The sequence below is a fragment of the Thermobia domestica genome, chromosome 6 (assembly GCF_964235325.1).
Source record: "Thermobia domestica chromosome 6, izTheDome1.hap1.1, whole genome shotgun sequence".
Classification (NCBI taxonomy): domain Eukaryota; kingdom Metazoa; phylum Arthropoda; class Insecta; order Zygentoma; family Lepismatidae; genus Thermobia; species Thermobia domestica.
The window spans coordinates 123,657,732-123,682,812 of NC_137459.1; the positions used below are offsets into that span (position 1 = coordinate 123,657,732).

Genomic DNA, 25,081 nt, shown 5'->3' on the forward strand with positions numbered 1-25,081 from the left:
AAAAATTTTGCTCACTCGACTGCATATACGGAGAGCCCTACTGCTAGGGTTATATCACATATGACAGCTATGGTCCAACACTCGGATTCATTTAATGAATGAGACTTAAGTGCAATAAGGAATTGATTTTGGATTAGCCTACTACTACAATTTTCAGTTTAAAGATTAGGGTAATTAAAAGTCAGACGACAAAAACTTGTTCGTGACACTTGAAAATTCCGTAGAATTTTGAGTCTAACAATTATTGCTTGGTTGCATTCAAGAGGATGAAGTTCTCATGTGTATAAATTTAACTCTTTGCAGCACGGTGTTACTAAAACGTTATCTAAAATGTGGTACAATATAAGTACCACCGTGCTTCAAAGAGTTACTAAGCGGAATAGAGATTTCTCATGACCGAACCTGACTAGAGGTTCGGAACTAACAAAACTGTCCTGTCCTTCGCAACCTAAATGTACACGAGGACCTGGAGCAAAATCATAGGACTCATCGTTTTCATCAAAATAATAGAAGTCATAATTTTCATAATCTCCCACATCTTTCAAACATAAAAGGCTGATGAAAGGGAAATCGCAAACATCTTATAGGGATAAAGAAATGAAAATTATGACTAGTCTAGATAAAGATAGAAATGATTTTATTGAGTTAGTTTCTTACATATAAGGAAGATAATGTACATGAATGATTCAGCAAATAAATAATAATGAGGTCGACAATGTGTTGAAATGTTCTTAATGCAATACGATAGCACTTTTACCAAGTTTACTGCTATGTTTTATCACTCTTTTGTGGTTTCCTTGTACACTGTATAAGAGTGCAGTTGTCCTTTTTGATCATCGCACGTCTGAACCCAAGTACTTGTTTAGCTAATGAAGAAGGTAGTATCATTTCCAGAGCCCTGAAATTAATTAATTCGAAACATGAGACATCATTCCAACTGGATATTTTCCCCCATATATTCCTATTTTCCTATTGAATAGAACTCTACTTAATTTTAAGTTCAAAATACATATATGTTTGTAATAAGATTATTTATAGTTATTTCGATTAAATTTTAACCGAAAAATAAAAAAAGACAGGAAAAGACTAACAGAAAGGTTTACTTGATAGCTTTACTTGTGTGTTTGTGTGCTCCACACCTTGATTTTTCAAATAAGCTCATTTTTTAAATCAAACCTAAATTTCCACAATAACTGAATATTTTGAGCGCAAATTCTCGACCACTTTTAAAGTTACTCAGACGTATATATGACTTACGAGTCTGAAGCCGGGCGCATGTTAACCAGAGGAAGGCCAGCCATGGCGAGGCAAAGAGAGACAGGAGGAGGTGCATAGAGAGTGTATGACTATATGTGTTAACTATGTGTCTCTATCACAGCGTTGGAGAGGCTTTTGTCTAGTGCGTGCTTGAGTGAATATGCGATACAAGGCACTGCTGCATTGCTCACAGTACTGAACCTCAGCTCGGTTGTCCTGTCATCTGGTTAATATCCGGCCGGCCTCAGGGGTTTCTGTGCATCAGTATTTTACGCTTTAGAAAGGAAACTTCGAAGATTCGATGTAAAATGTAATTTAGCTATAACTTTTAAAAGCTCAGTCAGTTTTACTACACTAGCTCCAGGCTTTATTCCAGGTATTTTTTGGGGGGCTAAAATCAAAATGTGAGTGGCTATTCTGGAACACAATTTGCTAGAGGACATACCCTACACAAGAGTTACGTGAAATCGCAATTTAATTTGCCTTAGCTCCAAGGCAAGGGAGAGAAGTGGTTGGCAAACTGTGGGATTTGTTGTTGATAAGAGGTCCAGCAAGACTTCAGATTAACAGACTTCAAAAAACAAAGAAAGAAACAAAAGAAAAGAAAGAAAAAAGAAAGAAGAAGAAAAGCGTGGTAGGGGCAAGTTTTGTTTTGGTCTCCTACCAGCTTGTATAGAATGGAATATAGTGTCGCCATTGCAACGCGGGCTACCATCATGTGGATAACTTTTATAGAAAATTGATATCTACCGTCTTTCTTTAAAGTTCTGTCCCAAAGATATGGGTCTTTTCTTAGCTTTATCACTTGAAATAGAAGAAACTAAGGGATCGAACAACTAGTAAACGCCTCTCACTTTGCTCGAGCATGGGACTGACCATGCGTGATTTCTTTTCTGTTTACTGTTTTCCAGAACTAGGGGGGAAGGCGAGTGGAGTAGTCGCCCTGGGCGCTGATAATGAGAGGGCGCCGAACGAACAAGAATAAAGAAAAAGTGTTGGAAATGAGTAAACGACGCGTCGCCCCGTAAAAGTATTGGTGCCCTATTAAGTCAATATTGTTCTCGGTTTGAAAGAAATAAATTTGATAAAAATTTTCTAGCTCGCTACGCTCGCAATCCAAACTTTTCAATAACGGTAACAAGTTTTTACTTAATACTTAAAAGAAAGTTATTATACATGATTTCTTAATGACAATCTGATATACATGTTGCCAAGTAACGACTTATGGTGTACGCAGTGGTGTTTTCAAAATCAGAAACTGTCAGTCTGGAATACATGTTCGGCGTTTTGATGATGATAAGTTTGGTTAGTTAATCACGTTTTTCTACCCAATTGGATTAATCACGACGGTGAGAATGAAAGTATGAAAAATGAGAGGAGTAAAGGACACATAAGCTGCTGCTCGGGAGGAAATATTAAAAAGGAAGCTGTGTCTGACTGGCCAAGTTGAGGGCCCTTGGCGCAGCTTTTTAAAGGCCCTCCATGTAAATATATATGGAGGGAGTATATATATATATATATATATATATATATATATATATATATATATATATATATATATATATAATATGTTGAACAAAACAAAACAGTTCGCAAAAAATGTTACAATAATACTGAGACAATCATTACAATAATACATTTTCCAGAGGAGAGCCTGGAGAAGGGAGTTCGGTAGTATATATGAACGGTGGACCCATGAGACAACAGGTGAAAGCGAATAAGCTCAAGGGGCCGTTACGGACTAGAGGGGGCCTTTGCTAAGTACGAAGTTTACTGCCTTACGGGGCCGTACTGATATGAACAAGAGGGGCCCAAGAAGACTTCTTTCGGAAAGACGAACTTAGGCTTCCACAACGTTTTTTGTACGAAGACTTAGGAAAGAATTTGTGATCGCCAAAATTCGACCAAGACCTACAGGTCCCGCGCCTCGTGATCCCTGCGGGACCCCTTGCGCCTTGGGCCCTTGGCGATTGCCAAGTAGCCAACGTGGCCAGTCCGGCACTGAAAGGAAGGTAAACAAGGGGAATAATAACATTTTCGAACTTGAAACAGGCGTAGAATAGGTGCTTAACGGGTCAGAACTTAACCCAACGAATTTCATCTTTCTTCAAATACTGGTCACTACCAGTGATTTTTTTTTATTCCATTGACGTATGAAAACCTTTCAATTTGAAGAAATTTATTGGGATCACTTCTCCATCTACTACTTGTATCACTAGGATTTTGTTTGTGCATACGTATTTAGTTGTGTGATATTTTTTATCTATCTACATACATACAAAAGATATACACACATTATATGTATTTTTTGTATATATATACCTGTGTGTATGTGTGTTAGTGTATTCTTAATGTGTTAACAATAAGTAATAAATAATTATAATAGTGTTAATAATGAAAGTTCAGAATTTTCATTCATTAAGAAATTAAGTAATTACTATAATTTCAAACACACATAGTAGCCAAACCATATTAACTACAAACACTAAACATACTCTTCACCTCCATCGATCAATATTAAGAAATTCGCAAAGAAGACTCCTTCTGAACTTCCCTTACGTTTCACAAAATATGTTTTATTGTAAAACTATCGAAATTAAATTCCTATTTATGTGTTCCTATACAGAATAAAATTGCAAATGTGTACAATTATTACTGGAAATTAATCCTGTCACCTACTTCGAACATTCTAAAAGCACATAGTTTCTAATGTATTGAAATTTCTTTTCTTATTGATAGTATGAAATGTTGTAAATAGTTGTAAATTTTCATAACTGTTCTCCCAGTGGATCTATATACAACCAAAGATAGTTTGTCAAGTTTAACAAAAAGTCCAAAATAAACGTAATGAAAACAGCTTTTACACATAAATGATCGCTTTTGGTTGTTACAATGGTCTGTTCAAGCAGCTTGGTAAAAATTCAGCGTAGCATAACGACCAAGGATGTTATAAAATACTTTATAACATCCTTGATAACAACAAATCTGCTTCTCTTATTTGTAAAGAAAAAGAAAAAAGAAAAGAGAAGAAAAAAGAGGAAGGAAGGAAAAAAATGTAAGGTGAGTATAGGGGGTACCGAATTCTCTAGCTACGTCTCTTTTGATTTCATATTTTAAAATAATTTATTATTTTATATGATTAACTAAAAGCAAGAAAATACTGTGTATTGGCCTATCTTTAAAAAGAAGTACAAAATGTATATATATATATATCGAACTAGTCATACTATCTATACACTTAAAGTAAGAGTAAAGATTGCGACGAGAATAAAACCCGCAGAATTTTCAACACTTTGCTGCTCTTCACACCATCCTTGTTGCAAAAATCTGGATCACTTGGTTCAAATCTAACTTGAATGCTGCTTCTGATTTTATAGCTAGTCTGCTCAGTTTGTCCTCACTCATTGTTAATCGAGATAGTTTTTGATTATTTTCAGTTTAGAAGAGCTTCTTTCACAATTCCCGACACTTATAGGTATGGTCAAGAATATGCGATAAGCAATGGTAGTATTTGGCACATTTTCGGAAGGTTGCCAGAAATTATAAACTTCAGGATGTCGCAAGAAAAGGTCAAAGAATCTTTATCTCATATCCTGGGAAACGATTTCTTCAAACACAGGAGCTCTTTTACAATGTCCTTAGTTATTTCGTCACTGTTATATTTGCATAATTGAATACCTGCTTCGCTTGTTTCTTCATCTTGAAGTTCAGCAATATTCCTGGCTGGGCTGTAGAAAGAACTCTATTGATACTTCTTTCATTTCGTTAGGTAAATCTGTCTTGCAAACTCTGATGGAATCAACTTCTATGGTGGAATCAAACGTAGTGCTAAAGACCTCAACTTCAAATTTCTTTTGCAACGAAAGTTGGGGTTTATCAGAAGTAAATTCTTCTAGTATAGTCTTCTTTCTTTGTATTCTTTTATACAAAAAGTTGCTTCTGTTTCACACTTATCCGTGGTTTATGCCATGAACAGAAAGACATGACTCCTTCTTTTCGGATAACTTTAATCTTCTATCAAATTTCGTAGATTGATGTTCGAAAATGGTCAAACTCGCATTTCTCTGACTGTATTTGCTTGCAATATTGATTTCCTTTAGTTCTCACTCCAACAACTCAAAAAAAAAAGTATAGAAATTCAGCTTTGAAATTGAATTAAGGATCCCACTCTAACTAGTAGGTCTCATTTTTATAACCTTATGTTAGTAACGAAAAGGAGCAATAAACTACAATTTTAAAAAATGAATAAAATTGAAAGTAATCCAGCAATGAAACAGAACAAAAGGAATTTAAAATTATATTTTCTATAGGCAACACTTCAAAGGACAAAGTTAATGAACATATGTGCTACCTGATAACTGCAAGGGTACAAACACATATTGACCCGTACATTTGAGAACATGATCCAAGTATATCAATTGACTGATATATGCATAAAGTGAGCGGTCGAATTTTGCGTCATATTTTCGAGAAGAAAACTCTATACCAAAATCCATACGATCGATATCAAACTTGATATAGTGGTAGAACTTAATGTGCTTTAAAATCTTGTGGAATACAATGTTATGCAGGCTTATGGTTCTCGAATTATGAGCAATGAAACTTTAGGCCATATTTTCGAAAGCAAAAACCCATACACCAAACTCAACTCAAAAAATTGCGGACTTTTAAGTCGTTGTGTGAGGTAAAGGACACCGTACAAAAAGCATTGCATTTCCTCGTCTGTCCGATTTGGGTGATTTTTGGGTATGTTCCAGCTGAGGACCCCCCGTCAATTGTTTGTATGGGGCCAACTCCCTATGACCAATCTTGTAACTTCCAGAGGTCACCAAAAGTACGGTACGTGGACTATCTTCATTTGCCGCAGCCCAGTATAACACACAACTATTTTTTGTATGCCAAGTTTGAACCAGCTCTACCAACACACGTTGTGTGACCCTTGGCGACCTCTGGAGGGCATAGGGTTGATCATACGGAGTTGGCCCCATATAAACAATTGATTGGGGGTCCTCAGCTTCAACATATTCAAAAATTACCCAAATCGGACAGACGAGGAAATGCAATGCTTTTTGTTCGGTATCCTTTGTCATTTGGGCAAAATACAGGACTTTTGCCGTCCCGTATCAAAGTGACGCGAGACAAAATCATAAAATGAGGGACTGTCTCTTAAAATCCGGGACATTTGAGAACCCTGGTTACAATAGAGTAGTAGGATCAAAGATAGAACCTCTTTCTCGGACTCTAAATAAATATCAAAAAGGAATTAGTCGCTTTCCCTTACCGTTTTTGTTCTATGACGATAAATGTTGAAAACAGAAATGGCTAATTTGAACCACTTCTAGTTTGAATAAATGGTGAACGGAGAAGATGGATCATATTCTTGGGATGCTAAATCGACTGCAAAATTCCGCTTCTCAATATCTCTTACCGTTTTTACTATGATACCTATCGACAAACGGACGGACAGAACCGTTCTATAAGACTTATGAATAGCATAGTTTGGAAGTCTAATAAACTATCTGAAATATTCTGAATAGGTTTATGAAAAATATTTGAATTCCCTTTCCCCGTTAGAACACATACTTCAATAAAAGTATAATGATAGAAACTGATAAGTTACTGCTTTTTAGCAAAAGAATTCGAATCTCCTACTCGCTTAGGATACGTTCTTGAATCATAGTGACACTGTAAAGACCTTGGTTAAAGAAAGTAAGCTCACTCCATTTGAAGTGATAAGCCTTTTCCCGTGACGTGATCACAAATAACAATTTACTTCGCTTTCAATGTGGTGACAAATATAGAAAATGCCCCCCTCTTTCTCCTTTAAAATGGAAATTTTCATAAACTTGCAACGTGTGTCCGTTTATTTTTAATGTGAAGGTTATATATCGAATTTTATCGTCCTAACTTGAGGACCTCGGTAGATATTATATTTTTTGCATACACATTTTGAACTCCCCTATAAAGGAACGTGATACAAAACGCAGTGCGAAGTAGGCGATGGTTATATTACGAAGTTCTCCAAACAGTTCAGCCTGTTTTTCGTGATGTAATCCTACACAAGAACACTTTCATTTTTATGTACTGTATGATGTGGAAAATATGGAAATATCGCACTATCGAAAATATCGAAATATCACAGCATCGAAAAATATGTAAATATCACAGTGTCAAAAATATCAATAGGCATATATCGATATATCGAAACATTGATATATCGGTCAGAAAAAGTTCGATATGTGAAAATATCAATCGATATATTGAAATATCGCACAGTGTTATTTTCTAAGCATTCGACAGAAACTGAATCTGAAATTTTCACAAGTAATTTGACATACAACACTTTCCATTGGAGGAAACTCAAGATCATTGAATCTCAATTGGCTAGTGACATCTTTTAATCGAAATTTTTAACACAATACTTGACTCTCAGTGGCGTATACAATTTGCAACCCACTCACGCTTGTTTGTCATGTTGACTTCATTTCTATCTTCTTCATTTTCTTACCTATTTCACCCACTATTAGAGCAGCTGCATAGAAGTTTTCTTCTTCGTGCTGTACATTCGTCTGTAAAATAATATCCTATTCCATTTTTTAGAAACATTTTCTTGGTTATCTAAATATGGGAAACAAATTTTTTGCTCCAGTAATTGGAGTATTGTACACGATATAAAACTCGTCTTTGAGAGTAATACTTTAACTTTGCCGATCACTCATAAACCGAGGTAAGAGATTTAATTTTTCGAAGAATGAATTACTTCATGCTACTAACTACCAAGTTTTAAATCGCTCAGTTAATATAATATTTGCAAATATATAGTTTACTACTCTTATCTTGATTTCCTGTAATTAGCACTAAAACATGTTACTCTTTTCGCATTTTAAAGCAATTCGTTTGAAAACTGGTTTTGAAATATTTCAAAACAATATTAAAAGATTTTTTCAAAATATTTAATTAATGTTAAACTATTAATTGAAGAATGCCTTTGATCTTATGTTATTAAAATCAGCTCGAAGTGTCTTGGTTTAGGGTGATAAAAGGGAGTAAACATCTTAAGTATTATTTAAGTTTTTGAACATGTTTTGCAATAATTTCGTAATGAAAAATAAATCTTGTTGGACGTTAAGACTGCTGTAAAAAGAAAATAAAATTTCCTGGAATAAAAAGATTTACTGAAATTTAAAAAAAAAAAAGTTAAATAAAATAAAAACCTCTTCAGAGAGATTTTAAATGCAACTTCATCCAACCGAAACCTGAGAATTTTTAAAAGTCCGCCCTTCAAAATCCTTTCAACTTGGTTAGGGGTTCATCATACACCATCAAAACTGTTGGTTGTAAAATATCAAATTTCACCAGACTTCTATAAACTAAAACGTGATTCTCATGGGTTGCATCACAGTTGCCACGCAATCTTTTCTTAAAGTTTCACAGGTATTTCTCTTCTGCGAGCGGCCACTGTTAACCGCTTGAAAGTCATTTTAAGAGGGCCATCATTTGAGGAGGACAGGGGGCAGATTTTCTGCTGATTTTGGGAAATGCATACTTTTAAAAAAAATCTATATTAATATACTACTAAAAACTAATACAAGCTCTTAGTCGGTGGGCAATCTTGACACCCTGGCAAAGTGGGAAATGATGCTACTGATTTAAAGACAGTATAATAATCAGGAATAAAAATTTATACTATAAACAAGGTGACATTCGTTATAGTTAACATTACGATAAGGTCAAACAAATTATTTCAAAGTTTGCCAGGGGGAAGCAAGATACTCCCCCGATGTAAGAAATTTGGTTTTACATTGCTATATTAATATACACTCAATTAAAATGTACGGACTACTGGAACTAGTGGGGCCAACTGCCCCTGCCATTCCCAAATGGCGTCTCTGAGTCAAATACAATCTTTTAGATAAGAACAGAATTTTCAGATATTAAAATGTACACTTCCTAACAACACAGAAGAAACATTGTTAAAATAACAGGTAATTATCTGGTTATTATTATTATTATTATTATTATTATTATTATTATTATTATTATTATTATTATTATTATTATTATTATTGTTAAGCATCTAAAAAATTGTAGTTTGAAGTAGGGGTTTTCAATGTGCACGGTTTACCATTGGATTCGAGATTGAATGCGAATCAGGAACGCTAATCAAGAGCATAAACCAATCAATGCTATACGAATGAGGTGGAAATGAATTTGTTAAATGTAATTCCAAAACTGAAAAACTCCTTCTTTTTCCATTTCCTCAATAGAAGGTTCTTCGTTTCCTTCCACTTTCTTCATTCCACAGTTTCATTCATTCTCATCATCACCGTCTTCTTTAGATTTCACTGCATGATAGTGGGACGTAAAACTGAAAGAGTTCATTTTATGAATGCAAGCGAAAACTCTTGTAGTCGTGGAAATAAACACTATTGTAATGGATGCTCTTCTAAAATTTATATGTACACAGCTAGCTCTAAGATGGAAGTAGGGAAATGATCCATTTGCTAATTTCGAAATTTAAAAAAAAAAAAAAAACTGTGAAATAACCAACAACTGTCAACTTGAAAGATTAATGCTTCCTTTACTGACTGTCATGCAGACACGGATAACCAACAGAGAAGCAATTGCATTTAAAATTCAGAATGTAACTAGTTGTTTGGTTATTTTATTTCTTTTCGAATTTGTGTGCAAATTGAAGGATGAAAAAAATCTTGCAGATGTGGTGGTTAGGCTGTTTTCGTGCACTTCTAAAAGAAATTCAAGGGATATTATGCATTAGAAGAAAGAAGTTTTTAAACAATTATGAACATTGGCTATTTCATGTATAGGCTCATAATGGCTTGTTTTCCCGAATCTTAGATAAATTATATTCTGTAACATCAAAATCATCAAGAGTGTCCCTGTGCAGATCCCGTACACCATTGCGGGAAAATATTCTGGAAGATGCCTAATTTAGTCGGCAATGTGTAAAAATTACTTATATGCTATAATATAATAATATAGTGTGTAAGTATAAATATTAAACTGTCACTATTTGAATACAATTTCTGAAAAGGAAAGCTTTTTAATTTCTTTCGTTTTTCAGTTTAACGTTTAACGTTCTTTGTTCCAAGGCTAAGGAAGACGGTAATGTTGATGCTGAACGAAATAATGGAATGAAGAAAGTGGGAGGAAACAGGAAAGCTTCGAGAAAACACGCACACACACGCGCGGGGCTTATCCAACATATAGCTCACTTGGTGCAAATTGGGATTGAATCAACGACCCCACGTAATAAAGATAAACACTACCACTGAGACACCACGTCCTCAAACCTAAGGGCTCTCTTCCACCTAGACTAAAAATCGATCTATGAATCACATATATACACTACGTGTGTTTTGCTTTGATATACAAGTTTTTTAAAAAAAATCTTATTTATGATAATAATGTTACCTGGCAGTCCTAATTCTTGTCCTACCTGTTGCCAAATTTATCGTTTAATGTTTTATTACAGTAGTCTGTAAGTAGTAGGGACCGGCGTTTGCCCGAATGACTCATCCTCACTCTCTTTTATGACCGGGATTTTTGAAATTTATTCCCTTTTACGGCTAAGATGAGTGCTTTGGTACCTCGATTCTGATTGGCTGAGAGAGGTCACGTGACTTTAAGCCCCGCCCACGCGGGAAATTTAAATTTCTAGGTCACGTGGTATGACGTCATGAGTCACCCTGCGGGGAAATCCCTCACCATGGATTTTTGAAATTTGTTCCCTTTTACGGGTAAGATGAGTACTTTGATACTTGATTCTGATTGGTTGACAAATGTCACGTGATCTTAGACCCGGGATATTTGAAATTCGTTCCATTTTACGGGTAAGATGATTGCTTTGGTACCACGATGTTGATTGGTTGATAGAAATCGCATAATCTTACACCCCACCCCAATGCTAGACATTCAGAGTGCTATGACGACGATCCACCCTAGACCTGGATTTTAGAATTTTGTTCTCTTTTAATGGTTATCCTTAAAGTTCCCATGGAGGGTTCAACCCCATCCTTAAATAACCTTTTTGGTATCATGATATTGTACTGAAGTTTACCTTAAATATTAGCATTCTCTTTGACAGATAAGATGATTACCAGCTTTCTTACCTTGATGGAGATCCTGTCCTTGAATTAGTAGCCTATGTCTCTGGAAGTAACAATGGTGAAAGAGGGGTCCATCCTTGTCGCTTGTAGATTTCTTATAACACATTGTTGTGAGTTTAAGCGATTTTTTAAACGCTCAGTAAGCGCTTCATTAATGGAAACAGTGTTGCCAGATTTTTTCTTACCTAAACTGCTCCGATTCTTTTCGAAACGGTTCCGCAGAGTGCAAGAAATTTTAAACTAAAATTTTTTCGAACTAAAAAAAAATTGTAACTAAAAAATTTTTTAAAAATTTCAAACAAAAAATTTTCGAACTAAAAATTTTGAAACAAAAATTTCAAAAAAATTTCGAACTAAAAAATTTAAACTAAAAACTTTTGAACTAAATTTTCAAATAAAAACATTTTCGAACAAAAAATGTAAATTTTCGAACCCAAAAAAATTTCGAACTAAAAAAAATTAATTTTTTTTCGAAAAATATTTTAAACTAAGAACTTTCGAACTAAATTTTCGAACCCAAAAAAAATTTCGAACTAAAAAAATTGAAAAAAATTTGTCGAACTAAAACATTTTTAAAAACAAAAGTTTCGAACTAAAGATGTAAATCACATCTAAAAATTTTCAAATCAAACTTTTTATCGAACTAAACTGTTAAAATTTTCGAACTAGAAATTTAAACCAAGTTTTAGAAAAATCCTAAGAAATGTTTTTTCAGGAATCGAACTCAGGTCTTTCAAACCAAAGATGTGTATCCTAACCGCTTAGCTATGAATTAATTCGGTTTTAATCATGCTTGGTGGGTTTCGAACCATGGTTCTTGAAAAGGATACACATATACTTTAAGAAAATAAATCTGACAGTGTAACGCTTTCGTTCGTGGTTTAAAATAAAATGCTGATAGACTTCTTTGTATGTTGACATAGAAGCACATATGATTGAAAATGCAAACGTCAGCGGATCGTATTACTTTTGTTTTACTACGAACGTGTCAGCATGATTCATGAAAAAAAAGCAAACATTGACATTCTCGTATGGAATATGAGGAAAATGAAATGTCGTCACAATTTACGACAGGTAGTGACATGATCCTGACAGAAGGCATTTGGGATGATGTCATGATAGGAATTGCGATACTAGATGTTGTAACTATTGAGAAACATGAATGACGTCACGATCGATTGTTACACATCGTTTTCGTTCGTGATTCATGACAAAAGCAGCGAGCGTTTTGATTGGTTCGTTGTGATGTCATTTTATAAATTTCCTCGTTTCTGATTGGTTGATGATGACATCGTTTTCGCAGCGACCTAAATAAAAATCTAAATTTCATTTTTCAAATCCTACACCGCTCTCAACTGTCAAGTGAGAAGGTCTGCTTTTTAAAAGTGTCTTCATTTAAGAAGCTTTACTGCACCGACTTTTTGTTCATTGAATTTGAGGTAAGTTCAGTGAGATTTTATTTTTCACACAAGATTCGAAAATCATTTTTATTTTATATTTGTGGGAGGATCACGAATACACTGTTTTACTTTTAGTACGAAATATTTACGCTATGTGGAATTAGTGGAATGGGAAAGTGAGAGTACGAATCAGGAACCCCCACACATTAAAACTAAGCACGAGAAATGATATGGTTTAGCGTCCCTTCAGCGAGCGCCCGTCGGGAATTGAACCATGGTCAGAAAATATGTATGCTTAGTTTTGAAAAGAATGCATTACAAAATTTCTAAAACTATGCCTGAGAATAATATTGCTCGATACCCTTTGAAACCATTGTTTTAGTTTAACGTCCCTTCAGTTTAACGTGATATTCGAGCAACCGCCCCGGGATTGAACCAGAGCCAGAGGTGTGTACGTCAACTATTTAGCTTAGTTTTGAAAAGAATGTATGATAACGCATGAGAATAATACATTTCAGAAAAGGTTTGACAGCGCCCCGACGTGGAAAGCAAACCCACCGAGGATTGAACCAGGGCCTTTCACGTTAAAAGCATGTACGCTAACCGCTTAGCCACGAGTGTATGAATATGTGATTAAAAGTTTTACGCTATACAGATTTTGTTTTGACAATTACGTATGCGTAACGTTAATGCTTGGTGAATCTCTTCAACTTGCAAACGCATCATTTAAAGGTCGTTGTGAGTGGAAAAATGCTTACGCGTACTTTGTCACATCTCAGCACTGATGAAACATTCATTCATGCATTCTTTTTATCACTATAGAATGGTAGGTCAGTTACATGCTGATGCAATGGTCTCGAGTATGACAGCAATAAAACACACATTTCAGTAACATAATTATTTAAAAAAAAACTTTGATTTCTAGTACACGTGCTTTCATAATGAGATTCTGAACGTCACCGCCAGGAATCAAACTCAGGACCTTTACATGAATTACTTAGTTAAGAATTTATCATGAATGTTATGATTTCCTGTTTATCAGATGATTAAGATTTTTCTTTCTTCTTTTCTTTTGTAGTAAATTCACGCTGCTCAATTCCTTTTTCCCTTACACATTTATCGCAATTGTACCTGTTTGTTTGTTTTCATTTTAACCATGGCCGAATCGAGTTTTACTGTTCGCAATGAAATCACTCGTCATTATAGACGATTTAACATTGAGGGCAGAATGCTCGAAATTCAATTTAATGCACCACCCGTAGGAACCGATATTATTCAATATGTGCATAATAGTTTCCAAGCAATGCTGGACCATTTATTAGTCAATGTCGACGATGAGGCGATGGTTGGTTTATCAGTAATATCGCCACGCAACACGAATAAACCATTTTGGGTGAGTTTTCGCCAAGCACGAAACTTGACACTGGAAACGATGTGGGCCTCGTTCGAAAGAGTTTTACAAAGTAACAATGCATTTCTCCTGCACGAACCATTCACCGTTCATTTTCATCGTGTGGATATTCCACGTGGCTACGGCGGCGGTTTGCGGCAAGGAGTACTTCAAAATGAAGAATTGTTACGTTGCAAAAAAGGGATTGTACGAGTAAAAAATCAAGATTCAAGGTGCCTGGCGTATGCCCTTGTTATTGCTATTGGCCTGAAGGCATACAAGAATGTAGATGTGCAACGTTATAAGCAGTATCAACGCCAATCGAAATATGTTGTGGACCAAGAAGTCGATGCGTTATGTGCAAATGCAGGAGTCAATTTGGATCATGGTGCCAGTGTAAATGAAATACGACAATTCCAGTCATACCTCAAAGAATATAAAATTACTGTGTATACCAGTTTCACAGGCCATGATATCATGTACGAGGGACCCAACGATGAAAATCGCACTCCCATAAATTTGATTTGTTTGGCTGGCCACTTTGACATCATCCAATCTTTAACTGCTTGTTTTGCAACCAATTTCTACTGTGAAGCGTGCCATAAAAAGTATAGTAAACGTAACAGACATGTGAAAAATTGTCCTGTAACGTGCTCCAAATGTTTACAGAGACCTCTATGCGACAATAATCAAACGCTAGTGCTGTGCAACGACTGCAATCGTCAATTTTACGGCGAAGAATGTTTTAATAATCATCGTAATATTGTATATCATCAAGGGGAACCTGTATGCAAAATGGTGAAGCAATGTACTAAATGCTACAGAGTATATTCTTTTGTACGAAGTGGACAACGCATTCATGATTGTAATGAGATCTTTTGCAATGTTTGTAAGAAGATTGTTCCAGGATCACATCAATGTTTTATGCTTCCCGATCAACAATGCTTAAAACCTGGTGTTCCTTCACTCATGCACGCAAAGAAAGCATTATTGATATTCTATGATATAGAATCTATGCAGGACAAAAATATTGACGATAATACGTATGTACACGTTCCGAATTTATTGGTTGCACAACAAGTATGTTATGCTTGTGTTGAAAACGATAATATCCAGCAGTCTTGCAGTACGTGTGGTCAGCGCCAGCATATTTTCCAAGGAGACGATCCAATTTATGATTTTCTCCAGTACTTGCGGGAACGTCGTCCCAATATAAATAGGATTTTCTGTCTCGCTCACAACTCGAAGGGCTACGATGGACATTTTATCCTAAAGACCATGGTCGAACAATGTCAATGGAGACCTGACGTCATATTAAATGGGACCAAGATACTGAGTTTAACCTTGAATAATCTGACGTTCATTGACTCTTTGAACTTCCTGCCTATGGCATTAAGCAAATTGTCAAAAGCGTTCAATTTACCCGCAACCAAAGGCTACTTCCCGCATTTCTTCAACACCAAAGAAAATCAATCGTATATTGGACCACTTCCAGAAACAAAGTATTATGGTGCAAATGAAATGAGCGTCGAAGACAGGAACAAGTTCATGCAGTGGTACAACGATCATCGTAATGACACGTTTGATTTCCAGAAAGAAATTCTCAAGTATTGTATTCAAGATGTCAATGTACTGCGACAAGCATGCATTTCGTTTATGACGTCATTTGAAGCAGAAACCAAAGTGAATCCCTTCTTGGAGACGATCACGATTGCCAGTGCTTCCAATTTAGTATTCCGCCGGAATTTCCTCAAACCCAACACCATTGGAATTCTACCGGCACATGGTTATCGATGGAGAAGTACCCAATCGATCGCTGCAATGCAATGGCTGGCCTACATTGAAAAAACCGAAGGAAAACAAATCTTACATGCGGCCCGACAAAAAGAAGTGTTTATTGTGGGATTCCATGTTGATGGCTACTACCAAGATCCTGAGACGTTAGAGGAGCACATCTACGAGCATGCCGGCTGTTTTTATCACGGGTGTAAAGTATGTATTACTACAGGCCGTAATCAGCCCATCTACGGCATTCCAGAAGACACTATGGAATTCCGTTATGAACGAACGCAACGAAAAAATGCAAGACTGCGTGAATTGGGGTACATTGTACATGAAATGTGGGAGTGCGAATTTAATCAGTTCTTAAAACAAAATCCAACAATGGCAACGTATCTGAAGAATCACCCGTACATGAACCGCAGACCATTAAATCCAAGAGATAGCTTTTTTGGAGGAAGGACCAATTGCGTGAAATTATACCACCAAGTCGACGAAAAAGCAGGAGAAGTAATAAAATATTTCGATATTGTTTCGCTTTATCCTTACATAAATAAGTGTGCTAAATACCCTGTAGGCCATCCTAGAATTTATCTACAGGGTGATGAAAATATACCACCAATAAATAAAGTCAATGGTCTGATCAAAATGACGATATTACCAAGTCGCCATCTTTATCATGGTCTCCTGCCTTACCGATGTAACAAGAAACTACTCTTTCCACTGTGTGCTGCGTGTGCCGAAGAAATGAACCCAGACCCTGCAGCAACGTGTACGCACAACGATCAGGAGCGGTGCCTCACTGGAACATGGGTATCATATGAAATACAGAAGGCAATAGAATTAGGATATCAACCGGTGGAAATCTTTGAAATTTGGGATTATGACATTGAACAATATGATCCCATCACGAAAACAGGTGGCTTGTTCACGGAATATATCAATACGTTTTTGAAATCGAAAATGGAAGCTTCTGGCTGGCCCAGTTCCTGTGTCACCGAAGAAGACAAACCAAAATTTATACAAACCGTCCTGGAGCGTGAAGGTATTGCATTGGATCCGTCCAAAATTGAAAATAATCCTGCACGAAGAAGTTTATCTAAGCTTTGTGTTAACGCTCTATGGGGAAAACTTTCGCAACGTTCAAACTTTAGCCAGACCACAATTATTGATCGGCCAGAAGAATTTTATGAAAAACTCACTTCCCCCGACATTAAACTCCATCAAATTGTACCCATCAATGATACGATGTTGTATGCGTTCTGGGAGTACAATGAACATGTGCCTGTTCAAAACCGAAACACCAATGTCGTGTTAGGTGCATTTACAACATGTCAGGCCCGTCTGGAACTGTACAAGTACCTGGAAATGTTGCAGGAACGTGTTTTATATTTCGACACGGATTCTGTGATATTTACAGAAAAGCCTGGGGAGCCAACCATTGAACCTTCAACGTACTTGGGATGCTTATCGGATGAGATGGAGTCTTATGGACAAAGAGCATACATCAAGACATTTGTCAGTGGAGGACCGAAAAATTATAGCTTAGAAATATACAATCCAGATACCAACATCACCAGCTACATATGTAAAATTAGAGGATTTACATTAAACTACAATGCAGGACAGCAATTAAATTTCAACACGCTAAAAGAAATGATTACAAATCAATGCCGTGGACAAGTCACCATTACCATCCCCCATAAGATATGCAGGACCAAAGACCATACCATCGTCACACGCAAAGAAGAAAAAATGTACAGCATCCAGTACACAAAACGTCGATTTAAAGAACTCAATTCCTACGATACGGTTCCGTACGGGTACGTTAAAAAACAGAAGTTGGAACTGGAAAAAGAAGAAGATGAAGAAGAAACTGTAAATACCCAATAAGGCCGCCATTTCTTTTTTCCTTTTCCTTTTTCCACTCCTTAACCACAAAGCAGCAACACCAAGAAGAAAAAAAAATGAAGTACCCACAAGAGTTCATAAACCACCAACACCATCAGTGGAAGAAATGTAGTCATCTCGTACCTAAGGGGGAATCTTGACCATAAAGGAGCAACACCAAGAAAAATGCAGTACCCAGAAGAGTTCATAAACCACCATCAGTGGATGAAATGGTGTCATCTTGTACCCGAGGAGGAAGATGAGCCTAAACAGATACATCTTTTACAAGTAAGTTTTATTTCTCTCTTATCAATGTTTACTCGTTTTTTATTGTTTCAGAAAAAAAAAGAAATTCTTAAAGTAATCCGTCGTTTCTTCTTTTTCTTTACAGGATACGTCTACAAGATTCGAAGATGATGACGCGTCCAAAATATTCATTAACTAGATCCTGTATTTATTATGTTAATCACCTTGTATGAGAAGAGCACATACCTTTCGTTAAAATACAACAAGTTGAAAAAAATATGTTTTATTATTTCTTGAAACCTTGAACACTTGTTTTCAAATCATGGTAATCTTGAAAAATTTAAGGTGGAAAATATATCCAAGATTTGGTTTAAATGATTTTGTTCGAAAACTTAATTAAAGAATTTATAGTGTCCAAAATTTGGTTTTTAATTTAGTTCAAAAAAATTGATTTGAAAATTTTCAAATGCGGTTTACATCTTTAGTACGAAACTTGTTTTTAAAAAAAATGGTTCGAATTTTTTTTTTTAATTTTTAGTTCGAAAAATTTTGATTTGAAAATTTAGTTCGAAAGTTTTTAGTTTAAAATATTTTTTTTCGTTCGAAAATTTTTTTAATTTTTTAGTTCGAAATTTTTTTGGGGTTGAAAATTTTTAAAATTTTTTTTTAGATCGAAAAGTTTTTTAATTTGAAAATTTAGTTCGAAAATTTTTAGTTTAAAATTTTTTGTTCGAAAAAATTTGTTTAAATTTTTAGTTCGAAATTTTTTGAAATTTTTTCAAAATTTTTAGTTCGAAAATTTTTTGTTTGAAAATTTTTAGTTACAAATCTTTTTAGTTCAAAAAAAATTTTAGTTTACAATTTCTTGCACTCTGCGGAACCGTTTCGAAAAGAATCGGAGCAGTTTAGGTAAGAAAAAATCTGGCAACACTGTTTCCATTAATGAAGCGCTTACTGAGCGTTTAAAAAATCGCTTAAACTCACAACAATGTGTTATAAGAAATCTACAAGCGACAACGATGGACCCTCTTTCACCATTGTTACTTCCAGAGACATAGGCTACTAATTCAAGGACAGGATCTCCATCAAGGTAAGAAAGCTGGTAATCATCTTATCTGTCAAAGAGAATGCTAATATTTAAGGTAAACTTCAGTACAATATCATGATACCAAAAAGGTTTATTTAAGGAGGAGGTTGAACCCTCCATGGGAACTTTACGCATAACCATAAAAAGGGAACAAAATTCTAAAATCCCGGTCTAGGATGGATCGCCGTCATATCGCTCTGTATTTCCCTCATGGACTGGGGGGCTAAGATCATGTGACTTCTATCAACCAATCAAAATTGAGGTACCAAAACACTCATCTTACACATAAAATAAAACAAATAAGTGAGGAATTTCCCCACATTATACCATGTAACCTGTTCACTGTGTGGCGGGTCTAAAATCATGTGACCTCTATCAGCCAATCAGTATCGTGATACCAAAGTACTCATCTTACTCGTAAAAAGGGAACGAATTTCAAAAGTCACAGGGCTTAAGATCATGTGACCTCTGTCAGCCAATCAACATCGTGGTACCAAAGCATTCATCTTACACGTAAAAGGGAACGAATTTCAAATATCCCGGGTCTAAGATCACGTGACATTTGTCAACCAATCAGAATCAAGTATCAAAGTACTCATCTTACCCGTAAAATGGAACGAATTTCAAATATCCCGGGGTCTAAGATCACGTGACATTTGTCAACCAATCAGAATCAAGTATCAAAGTACTCATCTTACCCGTAAAAGGGAACAAATTTCAAAAATCCATGGTGAGGGATTTCCCCGCAGGGTGACTCATGACGTCATACCACGTGACCTAGAAATTTAAATTTCCCGCGTGGGCGGGGCTTAAAGTCACGTGACCTCTCTCAGCCAATCAGAATCGAGGTACCAAAGCACTCATCTTAGCCGTAAAAGGGAATAAATTTCAAAAATCCCGGTCATAAAAGAGAGTGAGAATGAGTCATTCGGGCAAACGCCGGTCCCTACTACTCTGTAACTAATTAACTAACTATATGGCCTATGGAATCCGAAGGTTCAATTCTGCGTTCACAAAAGCTCTCCTTGCCCAATTGGATCCAGTTTCTACTTTGTATTCCTATTTCTGCGAGATATTTCTTAATATTGTCCTCCCACCTGCGCCTAGGTCTTCTTAATGGTCGTTTTCCGATTGGTCTTCCAGCTAAGATTTTGAAAGCGTTCCTACTTTCTTCCATCCTGGCTACATAACCTACCCACCTAAGCCTCCCCGACTCGATAACCCTAACAATGTTGGGTAAACCGTATAAATTGTGTAGTTCCTCTTTATGAAGTTTCCGCCATTCCCCATTCCCGTTTCTCTTGTGTCCGAATATTCGTCTCAGGATCTTGTTCTCAAATACGTTCAATCTATGTTCTTCCTTCCGAATAAGCGACCATATTTTGCAACCATACAGAACAAAAGGCATGGTTATCGTTTTGTATATTTTAAGCTTCAAATTCCTCGATAGAATTCGCGACAACCAGAGATTCTGTATTAAATAATAACACTAATTCCTTGCTTTTAGTCGACATTTAATGTCTTCGTGAATATGGTTTTCGTCTGTTAATATTGATCCTAGATATTTGAAAGTGTCCACTTTATCAAAAGTATTATTCGATATTTTAACGCATCCATAATTTGCCGTATTACGATCCCGACAAACTTCCATGTATTTAGTTTTCTCTGCATTTACTTCTAAACCCATGTCCCTGCAAGCGTTTAACAAGACCTCTACATTTCTTTCTATTGCTCTCCTATCATTCCCTGTTAAATTTATATCATTAGCATATGACATAACCTATGGTGATCCCCGTTCAACTTTAGGCCCTGGTTGCTATCTTTGATTTTTCTTATAGCGTATTCCAGAACAAAGCTGAATAATAATGGCGACAACGCATCTCCTTGTTTCAGGCCATTCTGGACCTAAAAGCTCGTTGACAAAATTTTCCTACCAGGACTTTACTTTGGGATTCATTTAAACATATCTTAATTAATCTAATTATTTTATTTTATTTTATTTTATTTTATTTTATTTTATTTTATTATTATTATTATTATTATTATTATTTGTATCACAAATTCTGTAAGAATGTTGTATATACAATGCTTCTCTCCTAACCGAGTCGTAAGCCTTTCTAAAGTCAAAAAATAGTTGATGTACTGGGGTATTGTATTCCCACTTTTTTTCGAGTATTCGTCTAATGGTAAATATTTGGTCAATAGTTGATTGATTTCGTCTAAATCCACACTGATAATCTAGAATAATTTCACCTGCGTATGGGGTCAATCTTGCTAATAGAATGTTTGAGAGGATTTTATAGGATGTTGACAGAAGAGAAATGCTTCGATAATTATTACAGTCAGTTTTGTCGCCTTTCTTGTGAATTGGAACAATGATTGATTCTTTCCACTCTTGTGGGAATTCTTCCTTGTTCCAGGTAAGGGGAATGAGTTTGTGTATCTTGTTCCACAATTTTTCGCCTCCAGCTAAAATTAACTCAGCCGGAATTTCGTCTACACCCGGAGATTTGTATTTCTTTAATTTTTTCATAGCGATTTCTACTTCTATTCGGTTAGGTTCTGTGATATACGATTCTGCGGTGTGTATTTTCCTTTCTCCATGCACATTAGTTTTTCGTTGCGTGTTAAGAAATTCATCAAAGAAATCTTTCCATCTATTTAAGTTGCTGTCTGTGTCAGTGAGAACTGTTCCGTCAGTTTTCTTTAATATATATGCACGAGGTTGATAGCCACAGTAGTCTCTGTGCAACATATTATACAAACATTCTTTAGTGTGCAGTAGGGTGGTTCGAAAAAAAAAATCATTTTTCTATTTCCAGAACGCTATAGTGCGCAAAAGTTGCCATTGGTATAGACAAGAAGAAACACAAAAAGAGAATTTTTATTTACATATCTTCCGGTCCCGCATCGCAGTTGAAATTTGAAAAATCCCGTAAAAACAATAAATTTAGACTGAATAATATAGAATGATGATCCTATATAGCCTAAGGGTATCTTCAAGTATGTAAAAATAGCTTTAAAATAAATCGCTGTCAAATACTTGCAAAATTTGCAAATTTAGCAAAATTTGACGGTTTAACATGTTTTATATTTTCTTAAAACAAATAAGAGAAAGACTCTACTCACAACGTGGGGGTGGCTGCACTTGATGTTTCACTATCCAACCAGCCATCCAATGATTAGGGTGTATTATTTACAATTGTATTTACACATTTATAATTTCACATAACTTATCTCCTACAAATTTCCATTTTCCCCTATACTTTTGTCCATTACTAATAACTTTAAACTCTGATTTATGCGGGGCAGCAGTGGCACAGTGGTAGAGCGTTAATCTCTTGTGCATGAAGTTCTTGGTTCGATCCCAGCTCGCGCCAAGTGAGTTTTGAGGTGGACAAGCACAGTGTGTGTGAATTTTCTCGGACCTCTTCCACTTTTTTCACTCCACCATTTCATTCATTTCTCATCATCACCGTCTCCTTTAGCCGAGCCGGCATAACCGTGGGACAAAACTTAAAGATTTCATTTTTTTTCTGGTTTACGTGAAAATGTAGACATGGATGATCTTTTCAATAGTGTGGCTCTGATGAAGCCGTCTCTAGTACTGTGTTCACACACTCTACCTGTTATTGAATTTGAACGTATCAATTGTGTGAATTCTGAAGTAGTCAGGCAGATACTCAGCAAAGACCACCTGTATTTACTGGACGTATCAAGTCATCCAGTTAGGACACTGTTCTGAAGACTTTTCAGTTCGTGACTCTGGCCCTTTGTCACATTCAAGATGGTTCACTACAGCTAATAGTTTTGCGGCTATACATTAGTGTGGAAAGTACTTCAGATAATGAGCCAAATTATCTTAAAATTATATATGTCTATGTGGTTTGCCATTAAGTTGAGCAACTATTTGACCGAAAGTCCACAACATGTTTACAAGACCATTCAGAAAAAGCGGTATTTTGCCAGAAGAGCTTAAATAAGTTGTAGACCCCGTTATAGAACGGAATGCTTACTTTGCTCATCCCGAAAATTTGCTTTTGGCGATGGTCATTGATAACAGAAACCACATGCGAGAGCTTATGTACAGACGACTTTTGAAGGCAAGCAAAGCAGCTTTTGAAAGTAATCCTATTAGACATTTTTGCCCCAAACATGAACTTTATAGCTAAAGCTTACACTGAAATAATACAATGGGATACTTGCAATCTTACTTCTTCTATGTTAGACCATTGACTAATGATGAAATAAGGTAGTTTATAAGCAGACACTAAGCTAGTTATGAATTTCAAGAAGTTCCCATATCATACTCATGCTGTCAGAGCTTCTGATGGAAGCTTCTGGTATGGTGTGTGGACACAGTGCTACAGACGGCTTCATCAGAGCTACACTATTGTCAAGATCATCCATGCCTACATTTTCGCATAAATCAGAAAAACATGAAAGAAATGGAATCTTAAGTTTTACGTCCCACGATTATGCCGGTTAGGGTAAAGGAGACGGTGATGATGAGAAATGAATGAAATAGTGGAATGAAGAAAGTGGGAGAATCCCGAGAAAACTCTCACACACGGTGCTCGTCCACCACAAAAGTCACTTGGTGCGAGCTTGAATCCTACCAAGAATCCCATGCACAAGAGGTCAACGTTCTACCACTGTTCCACCGCTGACCCCGCTTAAATCAGTTTAAAGTCATTAGTAATGGGTAAAAGTAAAGGAGAAAATAGAAATTTTTAGGGGAAGAATTATGTAAATTATAAATTTGTAAGTACACTGGTAAATAATACACCCTAATCATTGGAAGGCTGATTGGGGAGTGGAACACCACGTGCAGCCACCCCCACGTGGTGAATAGCGTCCTTCTCTTATTTGTTTTAAGAAAATATAAAACATGTTAAACCGTCAAATTTTGCTAAATTCGCAAATTTTGCAAATATTTGACAGCGATGCGCGACCAGAAGATACTATATAAATATAGTTTATTTATTTCAAAGTTGTTTTTACATACTTGAAGATACCTTTAGGCTATATAGGGTCATCATTCTATATTAGAGTCCCTTTAGGAAAATATTGAAAATTTATTGTTTTTACGGGATTTTTCAAATTTCAACGGCGATGCGGGACTGGAAGATATGTAAATATTTTTTTTTCTTTTTGTTTTTTTTTCTTGTCTATACCAATGGCAACTTTTGCGCACTATGTTCCGGAAATAGAAAAATGTTATTTTTTCGAACCACCCTATTAAGTTTATCAACTTCTTTTTATCAATTTTATTCACTCAATAGAAAGTTACGAACTGAAAGTGATTATTGCTGTCTCGTACTTACATTACTTGGTGACACCTATGCACGTACCAAGCACGAAAGTTCGAACAATCTTCGTCAATATTGTACCGTATTGACGTTACGATTTTTTTCTCATTTCTATTGAGACGGTTATGCAATCAGATAGGCGATTTTAAAGCGCCATATCTGGCAATATTGGGAACTACTTGTTCTGGTTCTATCCCTCTGGGTGACGTTAAGGTCATTCAGACTGAAATTAACAAAGTGGAGTGTTTGATTCCAGTAGTTGGGAAAGTGTTTAAATCGTTTGCAAAAGTTAGATGGGCAAACTTAAAAAGAAAAATAGTATTGCATTTGGAAAATATAGAAAAGAAGTTATTCTTGGATTTGAAGTAAATTGCAGTCCGTTATTCATTAAAAGTATTATATTTCATAGTGCTATTACCGCGAGAAGTTAAATTTTTCAATATTAGCAAGTGGTCTTCTATCAAAACGTATATGAGTGCACATATTGCAATCTCCCGGGTGTAACATGATCATGGTGAGTTTGTTTTTTGAATTACACGTATGTTTTGAAGAAATCAGTTTTACTGACAAAAAGGGTTAATATTAAATAA

The 25,081-nt window shown here is 35.7% G+C and overlaps 1 protein-coding gene across 3 annotated transcripts in view; it reads right to left on the reverse strand.

Annotated features, from left to right (window-relative positions):
* Positions 1–620: 620 nt before the first annotated feature.
* Positions 621–25,081, reverse strand: part of LOC145688180 (uncharacterized) — a 156,979-nt gene continuing 132,518 nt past the window's right edge. For all 3 annotated transcript variants that reach the window (XM_081762036.1, XM_081762039.1, XM_081762038.1), the window contains exon 4: positions 621–898. In XM_081762036.1, the coding sequence (XP_081618162.1) occupies positions 769–898 (130 nt within the window). In that variant the 3' untranslated portion in view covers positions 621–768. The remainder of the gene's footprint in view (positions 899–25,081) is intronic.